Below are 17097 nucleotides of genomic sequence, written 5' to 3' on the forward strand. Positions count from 1 at the left end.
CCTAGACCCGACTTCCCTGGTGAGGCCCGTGCAGGTGGCTGCCAGTGCGCCGGGGTTCCAGCCCCGCCAGCCATTCCTAGCTCTTCTTGGCCTCATGCTCTCGGCGCCTCAGCTTCTCCCGCTGCCGTGCAGTCTTCTCCTGTGCCTTCCGTTCCTTCTCAGCAGCTGCTGCCAGCTCCTTCAACTTCCGCTTCACCAGTGCCCGGTCATGCGAGTTGCTAAGCCCCAGGCTCTGGGAAGAAACCCAGAGTGAAGGAAAGAGGCCCAGAACACTCCTCCCATGCACTCCCTGCAGCCCCGGGAGTCTGCTCCGAAGTATGGCCTTTGCCTAGGGATTAGGCAAGAGGAATGGGTTGCAAGTGGCCACAGAGATGACAATTGGCACTAAGCCATTTGTGCCCATCCTTGACTTCAGATCCTCAACCTAGGTGCCACAACCCTCCCCAACCTCCTGAGGTCCTCAAGATGGAGAGTGGTTTGCTCACAGTCCCACTGCTAGGCAGCAAGGTCTCTCCCCACTCGCTATGGGATTGGTCTTCAGACCCAGGAATCCACAAGCGTTGGAAGCCACCTCTCTTCACTGTCTCCTGTCACCAGGCTCTGAGACTGAACATGGTATGGAGCCGGCCAGGAAAGAGGCCTGGCTTTGCAACACTGGACGGTAGTCCAAAGGGTGAGGTTAGCCTGAACACTCAGGCTGGAACTAGAAGGTCAAATGGAAGTGATGGATGAGTTTAAGTCAGACTGGGGCATCATACTACACTGCAAAGATTGGACCAGACCCTTGCATAGAGGTCAGAAGCCACGTCAGCGGCTAGACAGAGAGAGGAAATCCCAGGTCAGTTCAGGAGACAAGTAGGTCAAAAGTCAGGGAGGGTCCTTATTCCTTAAGGCTACCTCAGTCTGGCTAACCTTGCACTCCGACCTACCTTCAGTTTGCTCCCATCCAGCTGCAGGAGCTGTGGCCCGTCCACCTGTCGGGCAGCAAACTCGGCGGCATACTGTTCCAGGTTGAGGCTGCACAGCCACTGGCCCACCTGCTGGCTAGTCCAGTGTTGTATAGTAGGGAGGGGCTCATCCAGGAACTGTGGTAGAGATGGGGAGGGTTAAGGGATCCGGTCTCTTGGCCAGGTCCCCAGCAGGGACAAGGGCTAGCCTGGCTCACCTCATCTGAAGACTGGGACAACGTGTGGTAAGGATAGGAGCACTTGGTCTCCTGTCGAGGACCACTGGGGATCTTGGGGCTGCTGCTGGGAGGTGTGGAGTCATCACTCAGGGTAGATTCCTGAACAGAGAGGGATGTGTGCTGAGGCGCAAGTTCCCCCTGCCACTCCCGAGCCCATCACTCTGACCAGACGGAGCTGAAATACCGGACTGGCCACCAGCAGTTGATCAATGCTCCTGATTGTGAGCCCAGAACTAAGCAGCCAGACAGAGGCTGTGACCTGAGTGAGTCCTGAGCCCTCTGGGGGAGGGGGGGAAGCTGGCTACCTAGAGGGCATGGCACTAGCATTAAGTTGTACAGAATAATTAACAGGCGTGGAGGAGGCTAGGTGCTGCCGCCTTCAGGCAGCCCTCCAGGATTCCCCCAAGGCTGCATCATGTGTGCCTCTCCTAGGCCTCTTGCATCCTGACTGGCCGGTACCCTCATTGGCCTTGGGTCTCTGTGAGGACCAGGGCTGTTTTTCACTCAGTGTGGTGTCCCCTGGGACCAGCACAAAGGAAAGGGAGGGGCTTAGGAAGGATGTAGGGGTGGTTAAAGAACAAAGCTACACATCAGAAGGGTCTCTCCCCTGAACCCCACGATTGATGATTATCCTAAGCCCTGGCACCATACACATCTGTGGGCAAATTCGTTTTCTCCAGAACTCATCTGCCCACCTGTACAGTGCAGATACTAACGCCTGCCTTGCCTACATCACAGTTAAAGACACGCATGTATCCTGGGCTTTGTGAAGTATTTAGCAGTCTGGGAATGTAAGGGTACTTCAGTATTGCTGGTGTTGATGGTTCTCATTCCCTAGGGTCTGAAGCTTTCAGAGCTCTAGGCATGGGTCCTGCCCATCTCTCTTATCTCCAGAACTTCCCACCATGCAGGTGGCCAGCTCTTGATGGTGCAGTCCAGACCTGACTCAGGCAGAACAGTAAGAATAAAGGGGCCCTAGGACGAAGTGAGCAGTGGGGGCTCAGTGTTCCCACAGGAGCGCTGAGGGCAGGAAAGCAATGTGAATGGCTATGAATGCCTGAGCCAATGAATGAACGAAACCATGAGAGAAGATGGAAGTCGTGAATGAGTAGGTGGCTCTGTGGAGTGACGTGAAGGTCCCCCCCCCCCCGCAAAAAAAGTCCTAATGAAATATGCCCTTGTTATGATCCTGGAAGTCAGTGTGGAGTCCTGGGGTTACACACTGGCAGGATGGCACACTCATGTAGCCCCAGGCCAGTCTGGGCTACAGAGTAAAATTGCCGTGAAGCAATAAACAAACAAACAAACAAACAAAACAAACAAATAAATGGAAAGAAAGGCTGGACGCTAAGAGGGAAGGAGAAGAAGAGGGAATAAAGAGCTGGGCTTACCTGGGAAGCTGACTTCTTGGGGCTGAAGCCCTCATGTTTGGGGGAACAGGTCGGGGAGGTGGTGCTTCCTGAGGAAGCAGAGCCTTTGCCGCTGTCTGTGAACCAGGAAAAGGGCAGGAATGGGGAGCTCCCTGTCCTTCCAGAACCTTCTACGGACTCCCTGTGGAGAAAACATCCGGCATGGTGTGGTGTCCAGGGGAGGACTGGAGCTGTGGGTGGGTGCCATGGGTACCTCTCACCTGCTGCCCATGGACAGACGGTTGCTACCCTTCTCCTTCCGGCTCTTGCCAGTGGATGCTCGGCGGAGAGTGACCCTGTAAGGAAGCAGGGGGAATGAAGCATACCTGCCAACTGTGATGCTCAGACCCCAGTTGTTCCAAGGACACATTCAAGACCTGCTCCACTCACCCCAGGTCCAGGAATTTTCTGCGAGTCCTCTTATCCAAGCCGATGGTGGGGCTGGCAGGCTCAGGGGGGCTGGTATCCCGGCTGTCATCTTTAGAAGGAGAGGGGGAAGAAAACAGCTAAAGCAACGGTTTGCTTGCCTCCTGCTGCTGCCCATGTGGGGTGGCAGACATGTCTTGACTTAGAATTAGGCCATCTGGCTCCGGGGTTCTTCATTAGCTGTGTGACCCAAGAGACGACACTCTCTCTGTTTTTGAGTTCCCCTTCATTGCAAACATAGAGACATGCCCATTTTACAGTATCTAATGGGAGCCTAGGCTTTTACCTTTTACAAACTGTAAAAGCACATTACAACTAAGGAGGTGGGCCTATTAATGCTTGTTAGTTCATTGGTTCGTTTATTTTTGAGACAGGGTCTCAATGAAACCCAGGCTGGCCTGGAACACCCTATGTGGCCTTGATCTCCTGATTCTCCTGTCTTCACCTCCTGGGTACTGGAATTACCAGGGCACATCACAGTATCTTGTATGCCATGACTAAGGCTTCCTGTATGCTAGGCATATACTACTGATTTTATCTTGGCCATCTTCTAACCATCCTTTCAATCTTGGCTCAAATGTTACCTCCACTCCAGCAACTGTGCATGTTTCCTGCATAGCTTTTATTACAGTTTGTAACTATACATTAATTACAGGATGATTTGGTTGTTTCTTTCCTAAGCTACACATCCCCAGAGGCCAAGGACTGTATCGTTGCTCTGTTTGGTCCCAGCGATGTCTGTCGTAATAGTAAGCCTCTGTAAATGAAGAATGGAACCTGTTGGCCATCCTTCCATCTCCCAGTAGCCACCATACCACCGGGCCAAGCTGCGGTTCCCATGCTCGCCGGCAGGGGGCATCGCGCCTGCGGGGCTCACCTTCACTGTGCGGTTCTGCTCGGGCATAGCGGCGCACGAAGCTGGGGGAGCTGTCCGAGGAGGGTGCGGAGCGCGGAGGCGAGCCAGAGGTGGCGGCCAGGCCCTCATGTGAGGCAGCGTTGTGCAGGGGCCGGTAACGGGCGAGGGGCGAGGGCGGTGGCTCGTCCTCATCCAGGCTGCGCCGCAAGCCAGGGGGCTCCAGGCAGAAAGAGCCGCTGGCGGGGGAGCCTGGGCCCGAGTGCAGAGGCGAGCGCAGCCGGTGTAGCGGGCTACCGCAGCCGTCGGTCACCTGGAAGAAGGGCAGCCGCTCAACCAGCGCTCCCCGCCCTCACTCCCTGGAGGCTGGAGGCCAATTTCCTCTGTAGGCTATACGTGGAGCCCCAGGGGAGCTCGGTTTTCTGGGGCCTAAAGGGTGGGTTCCTTGGGCCCGGGTATGGGGAATGCCTGAGCAATGATAGGGGAGAAATGGGTGATCACATGAAATGAAGACATCCTGCTTCATTTGCTAACTGTGGGACTTCCCAAACCCTTCTGCTCTCTGCTTCTTCATCTTTAAAATAGGCTAACATCTTTTCTGCAGAGGGACAGGAGCCAGAAGTGAACAGCTAGCTGACCTTTGGGTGGGTGACTGTGGGGTCTCTGGGGGCGCACTTCCATGGAATTGGGGGTGGATGATCCAAGGGCAATATGTGTGTGTGTGTGTGTGTGTGTGTGTTACCCCAACCTTGCCTCCGGGCCCATCGGAGCCTTCCCCGTCCTCAGCAGAGCTGGCACTGTCTCGTAGTCTGGAGCGGGAAGGCCGGTGTCTCCGGCCCTTGGCCAGCAGCTGGGCCCGGGCTTTGTGTAAGCTGCTGTCCAGTCTGGTGGTTTCTGGTACAGCCAAGTCCAGGTCTGCAAACAGAGACCAGAGCCACCTCAGATGACCCCCCTGACTCACACCCCAGCTATTAAGCTGGTGCTTGGTGGTGCCACTCACTACGACAGTAGGTGAAGTTCAAGCCTCCCACAGGCTGGCTTCCCAGCCCCACCTGCCAGTGCCTGCACATAGCACAACTGCCTGGCCCTCCTGTGGGCACGACTGGCCTATGTGCAGACACTCACACCAACGGAGGTGACAAGAGGCACGCCCACCTGGATCCTACAGTCTAAGTGAGAGCTGGCAAGCGGGTAGGAAGTAGGGAGTAGAGATGGCACCTTTGGGTGGCAGGAAGTAGTTCTGTGGGGACCAGGGGAATGAATCTGCCATGCACCCAATGTGATACACGCATCATTATCCTCAGAGCTACCTGGAGAGGGGAGGCTACAGCATCCGGGACACATTTACAGCTGAACCAACTAGGCTCAAAGAACGCAAGTCACGACTGGAGCCACTGGCTAGTAAAAGTCTGGAGTTTGGGGTGTGGCTCCAGAAACGGACCCTCCTGGGGACACCATCTTGCTGTGCCACATTTAGGACTGTGTTTAAGGATAGCAGTGTTAATGCATGTAAAATGCGAGGTTGAAGTGAGGAAGTGGGACACCCAGACACCAGTGTCAGTACCCGGAGCAAAGTTCCCACGGGTCCTTCAAGCTTGTCTCGGGTTCTGGGCTCTACAGCCCAGTGCTAAGTCCTGTTAGAACGTGGAAGAGTAGGCACATCTACTGGGCCAGGTCACAATTTCACTGTTGGTTTGCCTGCCTGGAAAGGAAGCATCACTCTTGTTCTGGCTTTGACCTTGGTACTTGGGTCTTCCTGGGCTTCAGGATGGGTCAATACGCTCCTGTTCACCCCTCTCTTAGTATCTCTGCCCCCCGATTCCATCCTTCACATCTCTCTCTCATCTGTAGACACCCCAAAGGTACCCCTACTCAATGGCCACTTTGTCTATTCCCAGCCCTGACTCCTCTACTAAATACCAAACCTAAACACAGAAGTACCTACCAGGGAACCTACAAACCAGGGCCCCCTAGTGCCTTAGCCAAACACAACCGATAAAAGCACAGCCATAGGAGTCCTTTTGACTTTAATCCCAGCACTCATGAGGCAGAGGCAAAGGATCTCTGAGCTCAAGTCCAGCCTGGTCTAGAGTGAATTCCAGGACAGCCAGGGCTACACAGAGAAACTCTGTCTAACACACACAGAGCACACTCATTGGCTTGCCTTAGATTTGTTGCCTCCAGAGCCAGGCGGTGGTGGCGCATGCACCAGGCAGAGGCAGGCGGATCTTTGTGAGTTTGAGGCCAACCTGGTCTACAAGAGCTAGTTCCAGGGCAGGCACCAAAGCTACAGAGAAACCCTGTCTCAAAAAATACAACAAAACAAAACAAACAAAAACAAAAACAACAAAAATACCCCCAAAGATTTGTTGCCTCCAAGTCGGACAGCTGGGAGCAACCCTTTCCCCTCAGCCCTTCTAGACCCTGTTCCCACATGGACAGTCAGCAGTAGCTTCTGTTCGCAGCCTTTCCTTGCCTGCCCCCCCCCCAAGGCTCTCTTCCTGGTTAGCCTCCCTATCTTGGTAAATGGTGGCTCCATCTTTATTGCTACTCAAGCTAAACCCTGGGTCTTTTTTTTTTTTTTTAACTCCCCTTGCCTCCCTCTTGCCCCTTTCCTATAAATTAATTGTGCTGCATTCCTTTTAGCCCCACCCTCAAAATAGCTAGTCCTATTGAAATACAGAGGTGAAGCATGAGATTCAAAATGGTCCTGGGCAGTGGAGATGAAGAATGGGAGGAGTGAAGCAAGTCTGACCAGGGGGTGACCGTGGTGGAGATGGAGTGACCAGAACTTGAGCACATGACAGGGTGCATTGTGCTCTTTTCTCTACCTCTGAGGTTGTCTGAAGTTTTAATTTCTTTTTTTTTACTATTATTTAGTGCATACACACTCTCTCTCGGTCTCTGTCTCTGTGTGTGTGTGTGTGGGGGGGTGCATATGCATTTGAATGCAGATACCCTCAGAGTTCAGAAGAGGGTGCTGTATCCCCTGGAACTGGAGTTACAGGCTATTGGGAGGTGCCTGACCCTGGGTGCCCAGAACTGAACTCGGGTCCTCTACAAGAGCAGTGCCTACTGTAAAATGCCCACTCTACAGCCCAAGCTCTTAGATTTTATCAGAAAAATATTGTTTATGGGTGAGTTTGCACACGTGAACATACAGAGAGGAGTGGGAAAGAGGAGGGAGGGAAGGAAAAAGAAGGGGAGGGACGGAGAGAGGAGCACCAGGTCTAGGTCCCCATCTTCTCATGCCTGTTGTTATAAATTGCCTCCCGTGCCCCTTTCCCACTTAGTGTCCTCCAACGCAGCAGCCAGAGTGATCCTAATGCGAGGTGTCAGCTCTGTCACTCCCTGTCAGAACCGCCTCATGCGGAGTCAGAGCCAGAGTTCCCTCAGTGGCCTTCCAGACTCGGTCTGTGCTCCACTCACCTCCCTGGGCTTCTGCCTCTCCCTTGTCCCCTCCTCCCACTCTTCCTCTTACAGACCCAGCCTGCACCTCAAAGCCTTTGCACGTACAGCACCCTCCGATATATACTCCAAGTTGTCATTCCTGTCTTTTCCTAGATCACACACCACTCTCTGGCATCCTGAACACCTTGCTTATTGAAGCTTATGCCTCTTTCCACCCATTAGACTATCAGCTCCGAAAGGACAGGGTTTTCTATGATGGTACCACAGGCACCAGGCAGCACCGGGTGCACAGCAGGTGCCTGGTGAATACTCTGAAGAAGGGAGAAGGACAGGTAAGGTGCTATTCTGAATGGACAAGGAAGTAAGAGTGACCAGGGCTACTGCCTCAGACTTATTTGGTTGCCAGGCTGAGGCCCGGATGACCATAAAGAGAGTTGGGGTTTTTCAAGACAGGGTTTCTGAGTAGACCTGGCTGTTCTGGAACTTGCTCTGTCAACCAGGCTGACTCAGGGATCCCCCTACCTCTGGCACCACCACTGCCGGCCAGAATGAGGTTTTCTTAAGAAAGGGAATGGTGTCGTCCTGGGTTTGAGATGTCAAGGAACAGCCTGAGTGAAGATGGAAGTAGACATTTGTCCAGGGATGCGGTGAGGGGCTGGAAGGTGACAGCTACTGTCAAGGCTGCTCTTTTGGATCCAGATGTGACTCACTTCATTCCTGATAAAGAACATTTTGGTGTCCCTGGAATTAGCCAGGAGCCAGTAACAGTACTCACTGCTCTAAGTGTGTATCACTGAAACTTCCTACAACCTTGGAGGAAGGGACTCAGGATCCCTAGGGCAGCTTTAATTTGCCCAAGAGCATAGAGCTGGCAACTATGGTCAAAGACAGGCAGGTTGGCTTGTTTGGAAGTACCAGACACATCAGTTGTGCCCTTTCTGAACAGAGAATGAGGCAACCTTATGTCTAAACCCTCATTTTATGGGTGGAGAAACTAAACTCCAACAAGAAAGGTTTGGTCAGTTGTATGGAAGGAGTAAAAGTGATAGCCAGGTCTCCTGGCCCCTGGGCCAGTGCTCTAACCTTCTCTCCACTATTCGTACCCAGCTGGTACCCAGCCATCTGCATCAGGGTGATGGATCCCTGCTCCACATTGCAGAATGGGCATTACCTGGGCTGGAGAGCAAAGGGTCTCCCGAGGGCTTGCGGGTACAAAGCAAGGTGGGGCCAGTCTCACCAGGGTCCCTCAAACTCTCCTTCCATATGTTCCCTTCCCTGCCTCCCCCTCTGGGCTCTGGGCAGTGAGAGAGATAAATATTTAATTGTTTTCATATGAGGAAGCACTCCAGGCAGTGCCCAGCTACCTCAGCAGACAGGAGGAAAACAAGAAAGGATTGGTGAGGAGCATGGTGGGAAGACGGGAGACAGGAAAGCCCTTCCCCCACTAAGGGAAGCTCACCTCTGTGGACCTGCCAAGTTTAGGCTGGGCTCGGAGATAGGGAAATGCTGGGGGAGAGAGGGAGCTGGGAGGGAGCTGGGGTGGGGAGCAGTGTTCCCAGAAGCATCTAGATAACAATACTGGAGTGACCAGCGCCAGTGGCCATAGCAAGAAGGAAGAGAGGAGGGAAAGGCAGAAGAGATGGGAGGAAGCAGAAGCTGGAGCCCTGTGGCATCCCATGTTTAGGAGCCCCTTGGGGTTGTACACAGGAGTCATCCACTCAAATTCAGCTGGGGGACAGCTTTTCCATAACACAGTCAGAGTCTGCCGCCAGCTCTGCCTCTCGAAATGGTAGTGCATACATGGACACCAGTGGATGCTGAAGGCACGGGCAGATGGAGGCTGTGTGTGTGTGTGTGTGTGTGTGTGTGTGTGTGTGTGTGTGTGTGTAGGATGAGATCTCAGGCACTGAGATGTGGAGAAAATGTATGGTGTCTGAGCTGAAGGAGACAGAGGTTTAGCTCAGCAACTCAGGGCAGGGAGCCAGGCATTCTGAGGTTCTTAGCCCAATTCTGCACTAACTTGCCATGTGATTTATTTATTTACTCATTCATTCTCTGTGTGCGTATGTGTGTGGATGCATATATGCACATATGCATAGAAGCCAGAGGTCGATGGCCTTAATCCCTCTCCACCTGAGTTTTTGAGACAGGGTCTCTCACTGAACCTAGAATTAACTCATTTGGTTAGACTGGCTGGCCAGCAAGCCCCAAGAATCCTGTCTTCCCGTTCACAGTACTAAGATTACAGGTGTGCACAGCTGTGTCAGTTTCGTTGTTTTTGAGACAGGCTCTCTGTATGCAGCCCTGGCTGTCCTGGAACTCTCTATGTAGACCAGGATGGCCTCAAACTCAGAGATTTACATGTCTCTGGTTCCCAAGTACAGGGATTAAAGGCGTGTGCCACTATGCCCAGTTTGTGCCCGGTTTTTATGTGAGTGTTTAGGATTGAACTCAAGTCTTCATGCTACTTTTTTAAAAAAATTATTATTATAGTGTGTGTGTGTGTGTATGTGTGTGTGCATGATGTGTGAATGTGAGTGTGTGTGTCACAGTGCACACACGGAGGGCAGAGGATAACTTTTGTGGACCTGATTCCCTCCTTCATCCTTTATGTGGGTGATGGGAACCAAACCTGGGTTGCACAGCTGGTGCCTTTATCTGCTGAGCCATCCTACCAGCCTTCATGTGATCTTCAAAGCGAGTCTTATCAGCACTCCACATCCTACACCCCTTGTCTTTGAGAACCAAATGATACACTGCATGTGAGACCAGTTGCACACCATGCCCCGAAGTGCCCTGTCTGGCCTTATCCCATGCCATGCCCAGCAGACTTGACGGAAGGGCTCCATGGCTAGGTCTAGTGTAGACATAAGTCACAGAGAACTTACCAAAAACTTCATCCACAGGTTCTCGGAGCTTTGAGGAAGCCATGACTCAAGAGAGCTGGGAAGAACAAAAAGGAGAGAAAGAAACCATAGATAAGAGGTTCAAGTTGGTTGTGGCAGTAAAGAAGCCAGTAGCTTCCTGCTTCCTGCCCACCCACTGCTTCCCCTAGAATTCCTCCTTTGGTCCTTGGAAGAGAAGCCTGTGTGTGCCAAGGCAGGAGATGCAAGCAGGAAAGCCATAGCACAGACTCAAGCAGCTCCTGTGAGCTGGGCCTAACTACTGGTTGTGACTTCACATTGCCTTAGGTCCCCCAATGCGCAAGGTGCTGCATTGCCTTGGGCCCTCCAATCACTGGCATCCGAAAGCCTCCATCATCGACTGTCGAACATCAAATCTAGAAGTCATGGAGCTTATTAAATCCAGACCTGTCATTTTACACAGACACAGAAGAAGAAGTGGCTGGCCCAGCAATTAACAGCAAGTACAGATTTAAAACCCAGGTTCTTCCGTCCATTTGCCTACCTAGCTTTATCTGCTTTCCTTCCCTCCCTCCCTCCTTCCCTACCCCATCTATCCATTATATTCATGCATCTACCCATCTTGCATCCATTACCCCGTCTTCCTCCTCCATCACTGGGGCCCCTCACCACCTGCTTTTCTGAACTGTGCGGGAAGCTGGCATCACCAGCTGGGCCATTCACTGTTTCAGACAGAATCTCAGTTCTCACAGGTCCTGACAGACTCACAGATGCAGCAGGGCATTAAGTGTTCACAGCAGTACATCTCTGAAGCATCCAGAAAGTTCTGGGAGGGAGTGTGGATAGGCAGGACAGGATTGTACTGTTGTTTGGGTTTCGGTATTTGTCTTGTTTTGTTGTGAGAAGCAAGAAGAGCAGGCAGATAAGGAAGGGAAGCAGGAGAAATATATCAGAAACACCTTAGGCAGGCTTCCTAGCAGGTCTAGGGGACATGGATAAGAGGAGAGGGAAGGGGCTGGAGAGATGGCTTAGCAGTTAAGAGCACTGGATGCTCTTCCAGAGGCCCTGAGTTCAATTCCCAGCAACTACATGGTGACTCACAACCATCCAGAGTGGGGCCTGATGCCCTCTTCTGGTAGAAAGGTGTACATGCAGGTAGAGCTCTCTTGCATACATACATACATACATACAGGAGAGAGAGAGAGAGAGAGAGAGAGAGAGAGAGAGAGAGAGAGAGAGAGAGAGAGAGAGAGAGAGAGAGAGAGAGAGAGAGAGAGAGAGAGACAGAGAGAGACAGAGACAGAGAGACAGAGAGAGAGAGGTGTCTCTGGGAGAAAGGCAGGTCACTGGACCACGTGTCCTCTAGTTCTCCTGTCACTTCACAGACATCCCGTCTCTGTGAGCTACTAGACCTGGCATGTCATCTTGGTATCCCCACATTATGGGTATGAACCTTAATAGCTAGAAGCAGACGTTGACCCAGTCCTCGGCTTCACAGCCCTGTCCTAGTGGCATGATCGGCAGTTCTGCTCCTGAGGAAAGGACACTCTCGGAGAAGGGCTAGGGCAGAGGGAGAGGAGCTGGTCTATCCTGGCTAGGATTAAGGCAAGTATTAAAACCACCTCCATCTACTAGGCTCAGGGATGCTGGGAGCTGAGCCAAGCATGCCATATGAGAGAGAGGTGAGCAATGGCTCAGCTAGGACCCCTTTGCCGTTCTTGAACTCTGGGGACTAGGAGCAGAGATCTAGAATATTCCTTCCTGGCTAGAAAGGCCAGATAGAAAGATAGGTTGGCCCTCATCACAAAACCTTCTCTGACTAGGATTCAGCTGTCCCTTCTCCAGATTGCTGTCCAGGGTTACTCCTCCACCCCTTCCATTTGTCTATACTGTTTTGCCAGCCACTTCTCTAGTTCCTGAGGAATGGAGACCTTCTCATACTTCACTGGTTTCCTACTTGGGTCTTAAGCCCTGTGCTCTCCCTTCAGACTGGAGACTCAAGGTAGTAGCTGCTTCTCCCACCGGAATGGCTGCTCTTTGCAGAGACTAATGATGCCTCCCCTCTTAAACACAGAGAAGGCCAGCCCATGTCCTTTATTGAAGGCCTCAGTCCAGCCACCAGGCGAGGTCCTGATGTGCACCGAGGTCTGTTTTAGTCCCTTTGGGTGGACCGGGGCCTCCAGCTCAGACTCTCAGCCCATCCTGATTCAGCACAAACTGCTTCTTTTCCTTTATCTCTCTCTTGAACAGCCAGCTCTCCTATCTGTGGGGGAAGCTTTCCGCACTATCCCATGCGAGACTCCACGGAAGCATAATATCCAGGGGGGTCACCTGACCCCGCTACCCAGCTTTCTTCTCCCAAAAAACCCAGCCTCACCCATCCTCCCTCGTACACGCACTCTCTCACTCACAGGTGCTGTTCAACTATACCAGGGTGGAAATGAACCTGTCCCCTTCGACAGCCTTTGGGCTCCCTTGTCATCAGACCACTCCCTTCCCCAACTGCTGCCAATTCCTAACGGGCCACTGGTGACTTCTGACCTTTCTCTGGGAAAAGGAAAGGCAGGTGATTTCCAAGATACCCTGAGCCCAAGGGAAGGAGAAAGCAAAACAAAAGGTATACAACCTGGGAATGGAACAGAAGGAGCAACCAGCAGACCCAGAGGTAGAGACTGACAGTGTCCACAGGGAGCTGAGAAGAAAGATCAAGACAGAATAGACCCAAGAGGCTCAGGAAAAGCTGCTGGGTAACCCTGAGGGTCCACCATGAGGTGGGAGAAGAACAGAACACCTGCCCAGAAGGCAGAGGGGAGAAGGGAGCCCAAGTAGAAGAGGGGGGTGAGAGGGAAAGGGAGACAGAGGGAGAGAGGCAGCTGACAGGTCGCAGGAGTGCTTGACAGCAGGCTGGCATGGGGAGGCAGTTGTAGAGCCAAGAAGGCCGTGCCCCTCCCATGCCACCAGTCTTAAGCCAGCTCCAGGCTTGGAGCAGTCCGTAGGAGTTTGACAGCCCATCAGAGCGCCACAGAAGATGGGGTTGGGGAACAGCACCTACTCCTATCAGAGTCCCCTCTCCCTAATCAGAGGGCAGAGCTGTTTCTCCAACCCACCGGTCCAACTGGGTAGGAAGGAGTTAAGGCCTCTCCCCCAGCCCCCACACCAGTTTTTCGTTCTTTTTCTCTTCTTTCTTTCTTTTTTTTAAAAATTAATTTCCCCAGGCAGGAGGAAGAGGATTAGGGACACAAATCCTATTTCTGTTCCCTCCCGACAAGCCCAGCTCCCCGGTCCAGTGAGGTCTCCCTAGGGATAGAGGAAGAAAGGCCCTTGTGGCTTAGATTCATCTAGCCCCACTGGGGGGTCTCACCTTGAGTCCGGTAGTCTCTGGCCCCGCTTCCCCTTCCACCCTAGGAGTCTCGGCCCCTCACCTCCAGCATCCGTCATTTTCAGCGTCCAGCGCCCCGGGAACCCCTCAGGCCCATGGTGCTCGAGGCGAGTGCCGGGTGTGAGAGGAGTGGAGGACTTTCACCCCGGCCGCGGGGGGCTTCGGGCAGGCTCGAGTCGCTCCATCCCAGAGTGTTGTGGGGGAATCGGAGGGGAGGGTCCAGCAGGAAAGAATGGAGAGGCGAGGTGTGTAAGGATGCAGGGAGAAGGTCTGCGGGAAGCAGGAGACGCGGGCGGGGCTGGACCGGGAAACCTGACGGGAGGATGTTCCGTGTGTGCGTGCGTGTACGTGTGTGTGTGTGTGTGTGTGTGTGTGTGTGTGTGTGTGTGTGTGTGTGTGTGTGTGTGAGAGAGAGAGAGAGAGAGAGAGAGAGAGAGAGAGAGAGCCACCTCCCGCCCCGCCCCGCCAAGCCCCGCGGATCTTGGACCCTCGCGCCACAGGCCGATTTGTGCAGCGTCGCGATGGCTAGGTCCGTGGGGGTCGCCTTGAATAATGCAACGAGGGGGGCGCTTGTGGGGATGCCGGTCACCCCGGAGACAAAGAGCGGGAGGAAGGGAGGAGGCGGGCGGGCGGGGCGGAGATCGCAAGGACCGAGGGGAGGAGGCAGCGGGTGCCCGCGGCGGGGACCCGGGATCCCAATTGCGCGGCTACTTCTCGGACCGCCGGCGTCGTGGTGCTAGGGAGTCTGCGCGCTAGGAGCGGGCGAGCGGCCGGGAAGCGACCAGGGGGGCGGTCCCGTTTGGGGACGCACGGGGCTTTCCGCCCCTTCCGCAGGGTCTGTGAGGGCTCCTAATTCTCTGGTTCTTTTATTCAACAAACATCCGCTGAGCAACCAGCCTGGGCACTGAAGCTGGAGCGTACCTGTGCTGTCAGGGTTCGGCCAAGTGGGACTTCCCAAGACTGAGAGCTGCGGGTCCCGGAACGAAAACGACACTTCAAGTTCTGGAGGGGGCGTGCACCCGAGGCACTGGAGTAGGGCACAGGGAGGATTCCTAGAGGTGTGTGGCTACTGCAGGCCAGGCTACAGGAGACTTACTCATGGGCATTGCCGGGTGGATGGACCAATGGGGAAAATGAGCTGAGGCTGGAGGGTTGATTCATTCTGCTACCCCGTACTCCCCCTCCCCCCCAAAAAAGAAAAGGTTAACCGAGGAGGGAGGAGCTTCAACATGCATTTTAGGAAAATTCGTTGGGCACCCCAGTGGAGAACAGACTGCAGGGGAACACCGGAAGTCTGGCACCGGCCTCAAGGGATTGTTGAAAGATGACGGCAATGGGCATGAAGATTAAAGATCAAGCTGAGAGCAGTTCTGACTATAGAATTGAAGGCACAGACAGGATTTGGAGTCGGCTGGACAAAGAATTGAGAGAAGGGGGGGTTAGGATGGCTTTGGATCTTGTCTGGGGCCCTGGCAGCTCTGAAACTGGGGGTAGGGTTGGGTGGATGAGCTCAGACTTGGACCTGGTGAGTCGGAGATGGTGGCAGCTCAAATGTGGTGGCGGCGCGCTGGATGCGATCACCAGTTAGCTACCCTGCAGCAAGACTTAGGGCGTATTTGGTACCAGGTAACAAGTACCAGGTTCCTCTAAGATACACAGATTCAAAAAGAAAATGGTTTGTTCAGGAGCAAATAACGACCTTGGAGAAAGTCTAGGCACTTAGTGAAATTTGTAGGGTCTGAAGAGAACTCCTGGTGGCTCATGGGAATGGGAGACTGTCAAGGGCCTGAGGGCAGCAGCATGTTGAATCAAGAGGTCCCTAGAACGGAGTGGGGACGGTATCAGTGGGGTTCAGAGCATCCCAGAGCTCGAGGACCTCTGGGTATCTTCAAAATCTGCTGAAGTCTGGTTAGACCTAGGTTCACGTGGAGGACATGGTGGTCTCAGGTGACCACCTAAGTAGGCAGGCTCTAGGGCAGTGGTTCTCAGCCCAATGCTTCAACCCTTTAATACAGTCCCTGATGTTGTAGGGATCCCCAACCGTATTGTTTTCATTGCTACTTCAGAACTGTAATTTTGTTACTGTTATGAATTGTAACTAAATGTAAATAGCTGTGGTTTTGATGGTCTTAGGCGACCCCTGTGAAAGGGTTGTTTGAAGCCCCCAATGGGGCTGTGACCTGCAGGTTGAGAACTGCTCTAGGGCCTTTATAGGAACTATAAAGGCTGCTCTAGGGCCTTTATAGGAGGTATGTGTTTCAGTGCTGGAATGGGCCTTTTCCTATTCCCGCCTAAGGTGCTAGGATCTGGGGTGGGGGGACCCGTTTAAAATCCCTCCTCTGCAGCAAGCGTCAGGGTTGTGACACAGCTGCTGTAGTTCTTACAACTCAGTAGATGATGGTAACGGATGAGATGGCGGAGTTGAGATGACAAACATCACAGTGTGCCTGCACCACCTGGCAGCCCCCCAAATGGACTTGTTCATGGGTAAGTCATAGCTCAGGCCTGCCTGAGAAACTCCCAGAAAAGCCATACACAAGGTCCCCAGGCTTACAACACACTCCTACATAAACATGGAGTGCTACTTAACCACTCCTTGAACATCTAGGAGAGGGCCCCTCCTCACGTAGCATACAAGGTAGGTACGGGATACGGGCCTTCCCCATTAGACACTTGGACTGTCAGACTAGAAGCTCTTACCTCAAGTCCATTTGTCTTCCCCACCCAGGAAGCTCCAACTGCTTCATTTCTTGGCAAGGTTTCCCGAACAGGGACTTCTAACCTAGGCATGATGACCTGAGACCTCGTTTAGGGAACCTGTCATGGAGTTCAGGCCCACCAGGATCTACCTGCAGCATTCCCAGGGTCCCCAATGTGCCAAGGATGATGTGAGGAGAGGAAATGCCCTGTGAGGCCACCATCATTGCCAGTTTCCTGACTGTAAGGTAGGTGTCAGAGATGGACAGGACTTGTATGGCCCTGAGGTTGCAGAACCAGTTTTGAGGGTAGTCAACAGGAAGCCACTACGTGGCTCTACACGAACAAGTTCTGTGACAGGATTACCCGCTAGGAAATGGCTGCCTCAGGGGCTGTTTGTGGAGTTCTTATAGACACCACTCATCTCTGGTGCTGTCAAGGGCTAAGCAAAGTGACCGAAGATCCTGGAGATTGGGACTTTCATTTCTTATTGGAAGAAGCAAAGATGAGAGTCCCCCAGGGTTCAAGTTACTAAAGCACAAGATTTGCCTCCAAGCTCCTGTGCAAGAAGTTTGTGCTGTCTACTGTGGGGCTCGGTGCATTCGCTTCTGGGACACACTCAAACTTCTTCCTGGAACTGTGAGCTAGCTAATAGGGCAACTAGGACTACAGGAAACCTCTCAAGCCAGCCCAGGCCAAAGAATCTTCTCTGTGACCTTGGGGACAACAGTGCTCTGAAAATTATCTCCTAGGTCACCGTAGTACTTCATAGGAGACCTCTGGGGTCTTTCAGACTGCTTAGTTCTCAGTAGGGAGTTCCTTTTCAGTCTATCCTCTGGCTTGCTCTAAAGACCTTGTGAAAGGAAGACCTG

The 17097-nt window shown here is 53.1% G+C and overlaps 1 protein-coding gene across 3 annotated transcripts; it reads right to left on the reverse strand.

Annotated features, from left to right (window-relative positions):
• Positions 1-76: 76 nt before the first annotated feature.
• Samd14 (sterile alpha motif domain containing 14) lies at positions 77-10231 on the reverse strand. 3 transcript variants are annotated; one of them, XM_038328230.1, is made up of 9 exons: positions 10174-10231; positions 4623-4789; positions 3899-4187; positions 2986-3073; positions 2817-2891; positions 2578-2737; positions 1166-1285; positions 930-1085; positions 77-232 (listed from the first exon to the last, which is right to left on the reverse strand). In XM_038328230.1, the coding sequence occupies exons 1-9, from the start codon at positions 10214-10216 to the stop codon at positions 77-79; spliced, it is 1254 nt and encodes a 417-aa protein (XP_038184158.1). In that variant the 5' UTR covers positions 10217-10231. The 3 variants fall into 3 exon arrangements, with proteins under 3 accessions (XP_038184158.1, XP_038184159.1, XP_038184160.1); XM_038328231.1 differs by having other exon boundaries at positions 4617-4789; XM_038328232.1 differs by lacking the exon at positions 4623-4789 and having other exon boundaries at positions 10174-10185.
• Between the last annotated feature and the right edge of the window lie 6866 nt (positions 10232-17097).

This window comes from Arvicola amphibius, chromosome 4 (assembly GCF_903992535.2).
Source record: "Arvicola amphibius chromosome 4, mArvAmp1.2, whole genome shotgun sequence".
In the NCBI taxonomy this organism is placed as follows: Eukaryota; Metazoa; Chordata; class Mammalia; order Rodentia; family Cricetidae; genus Arvicola; species Arvicola amphibius.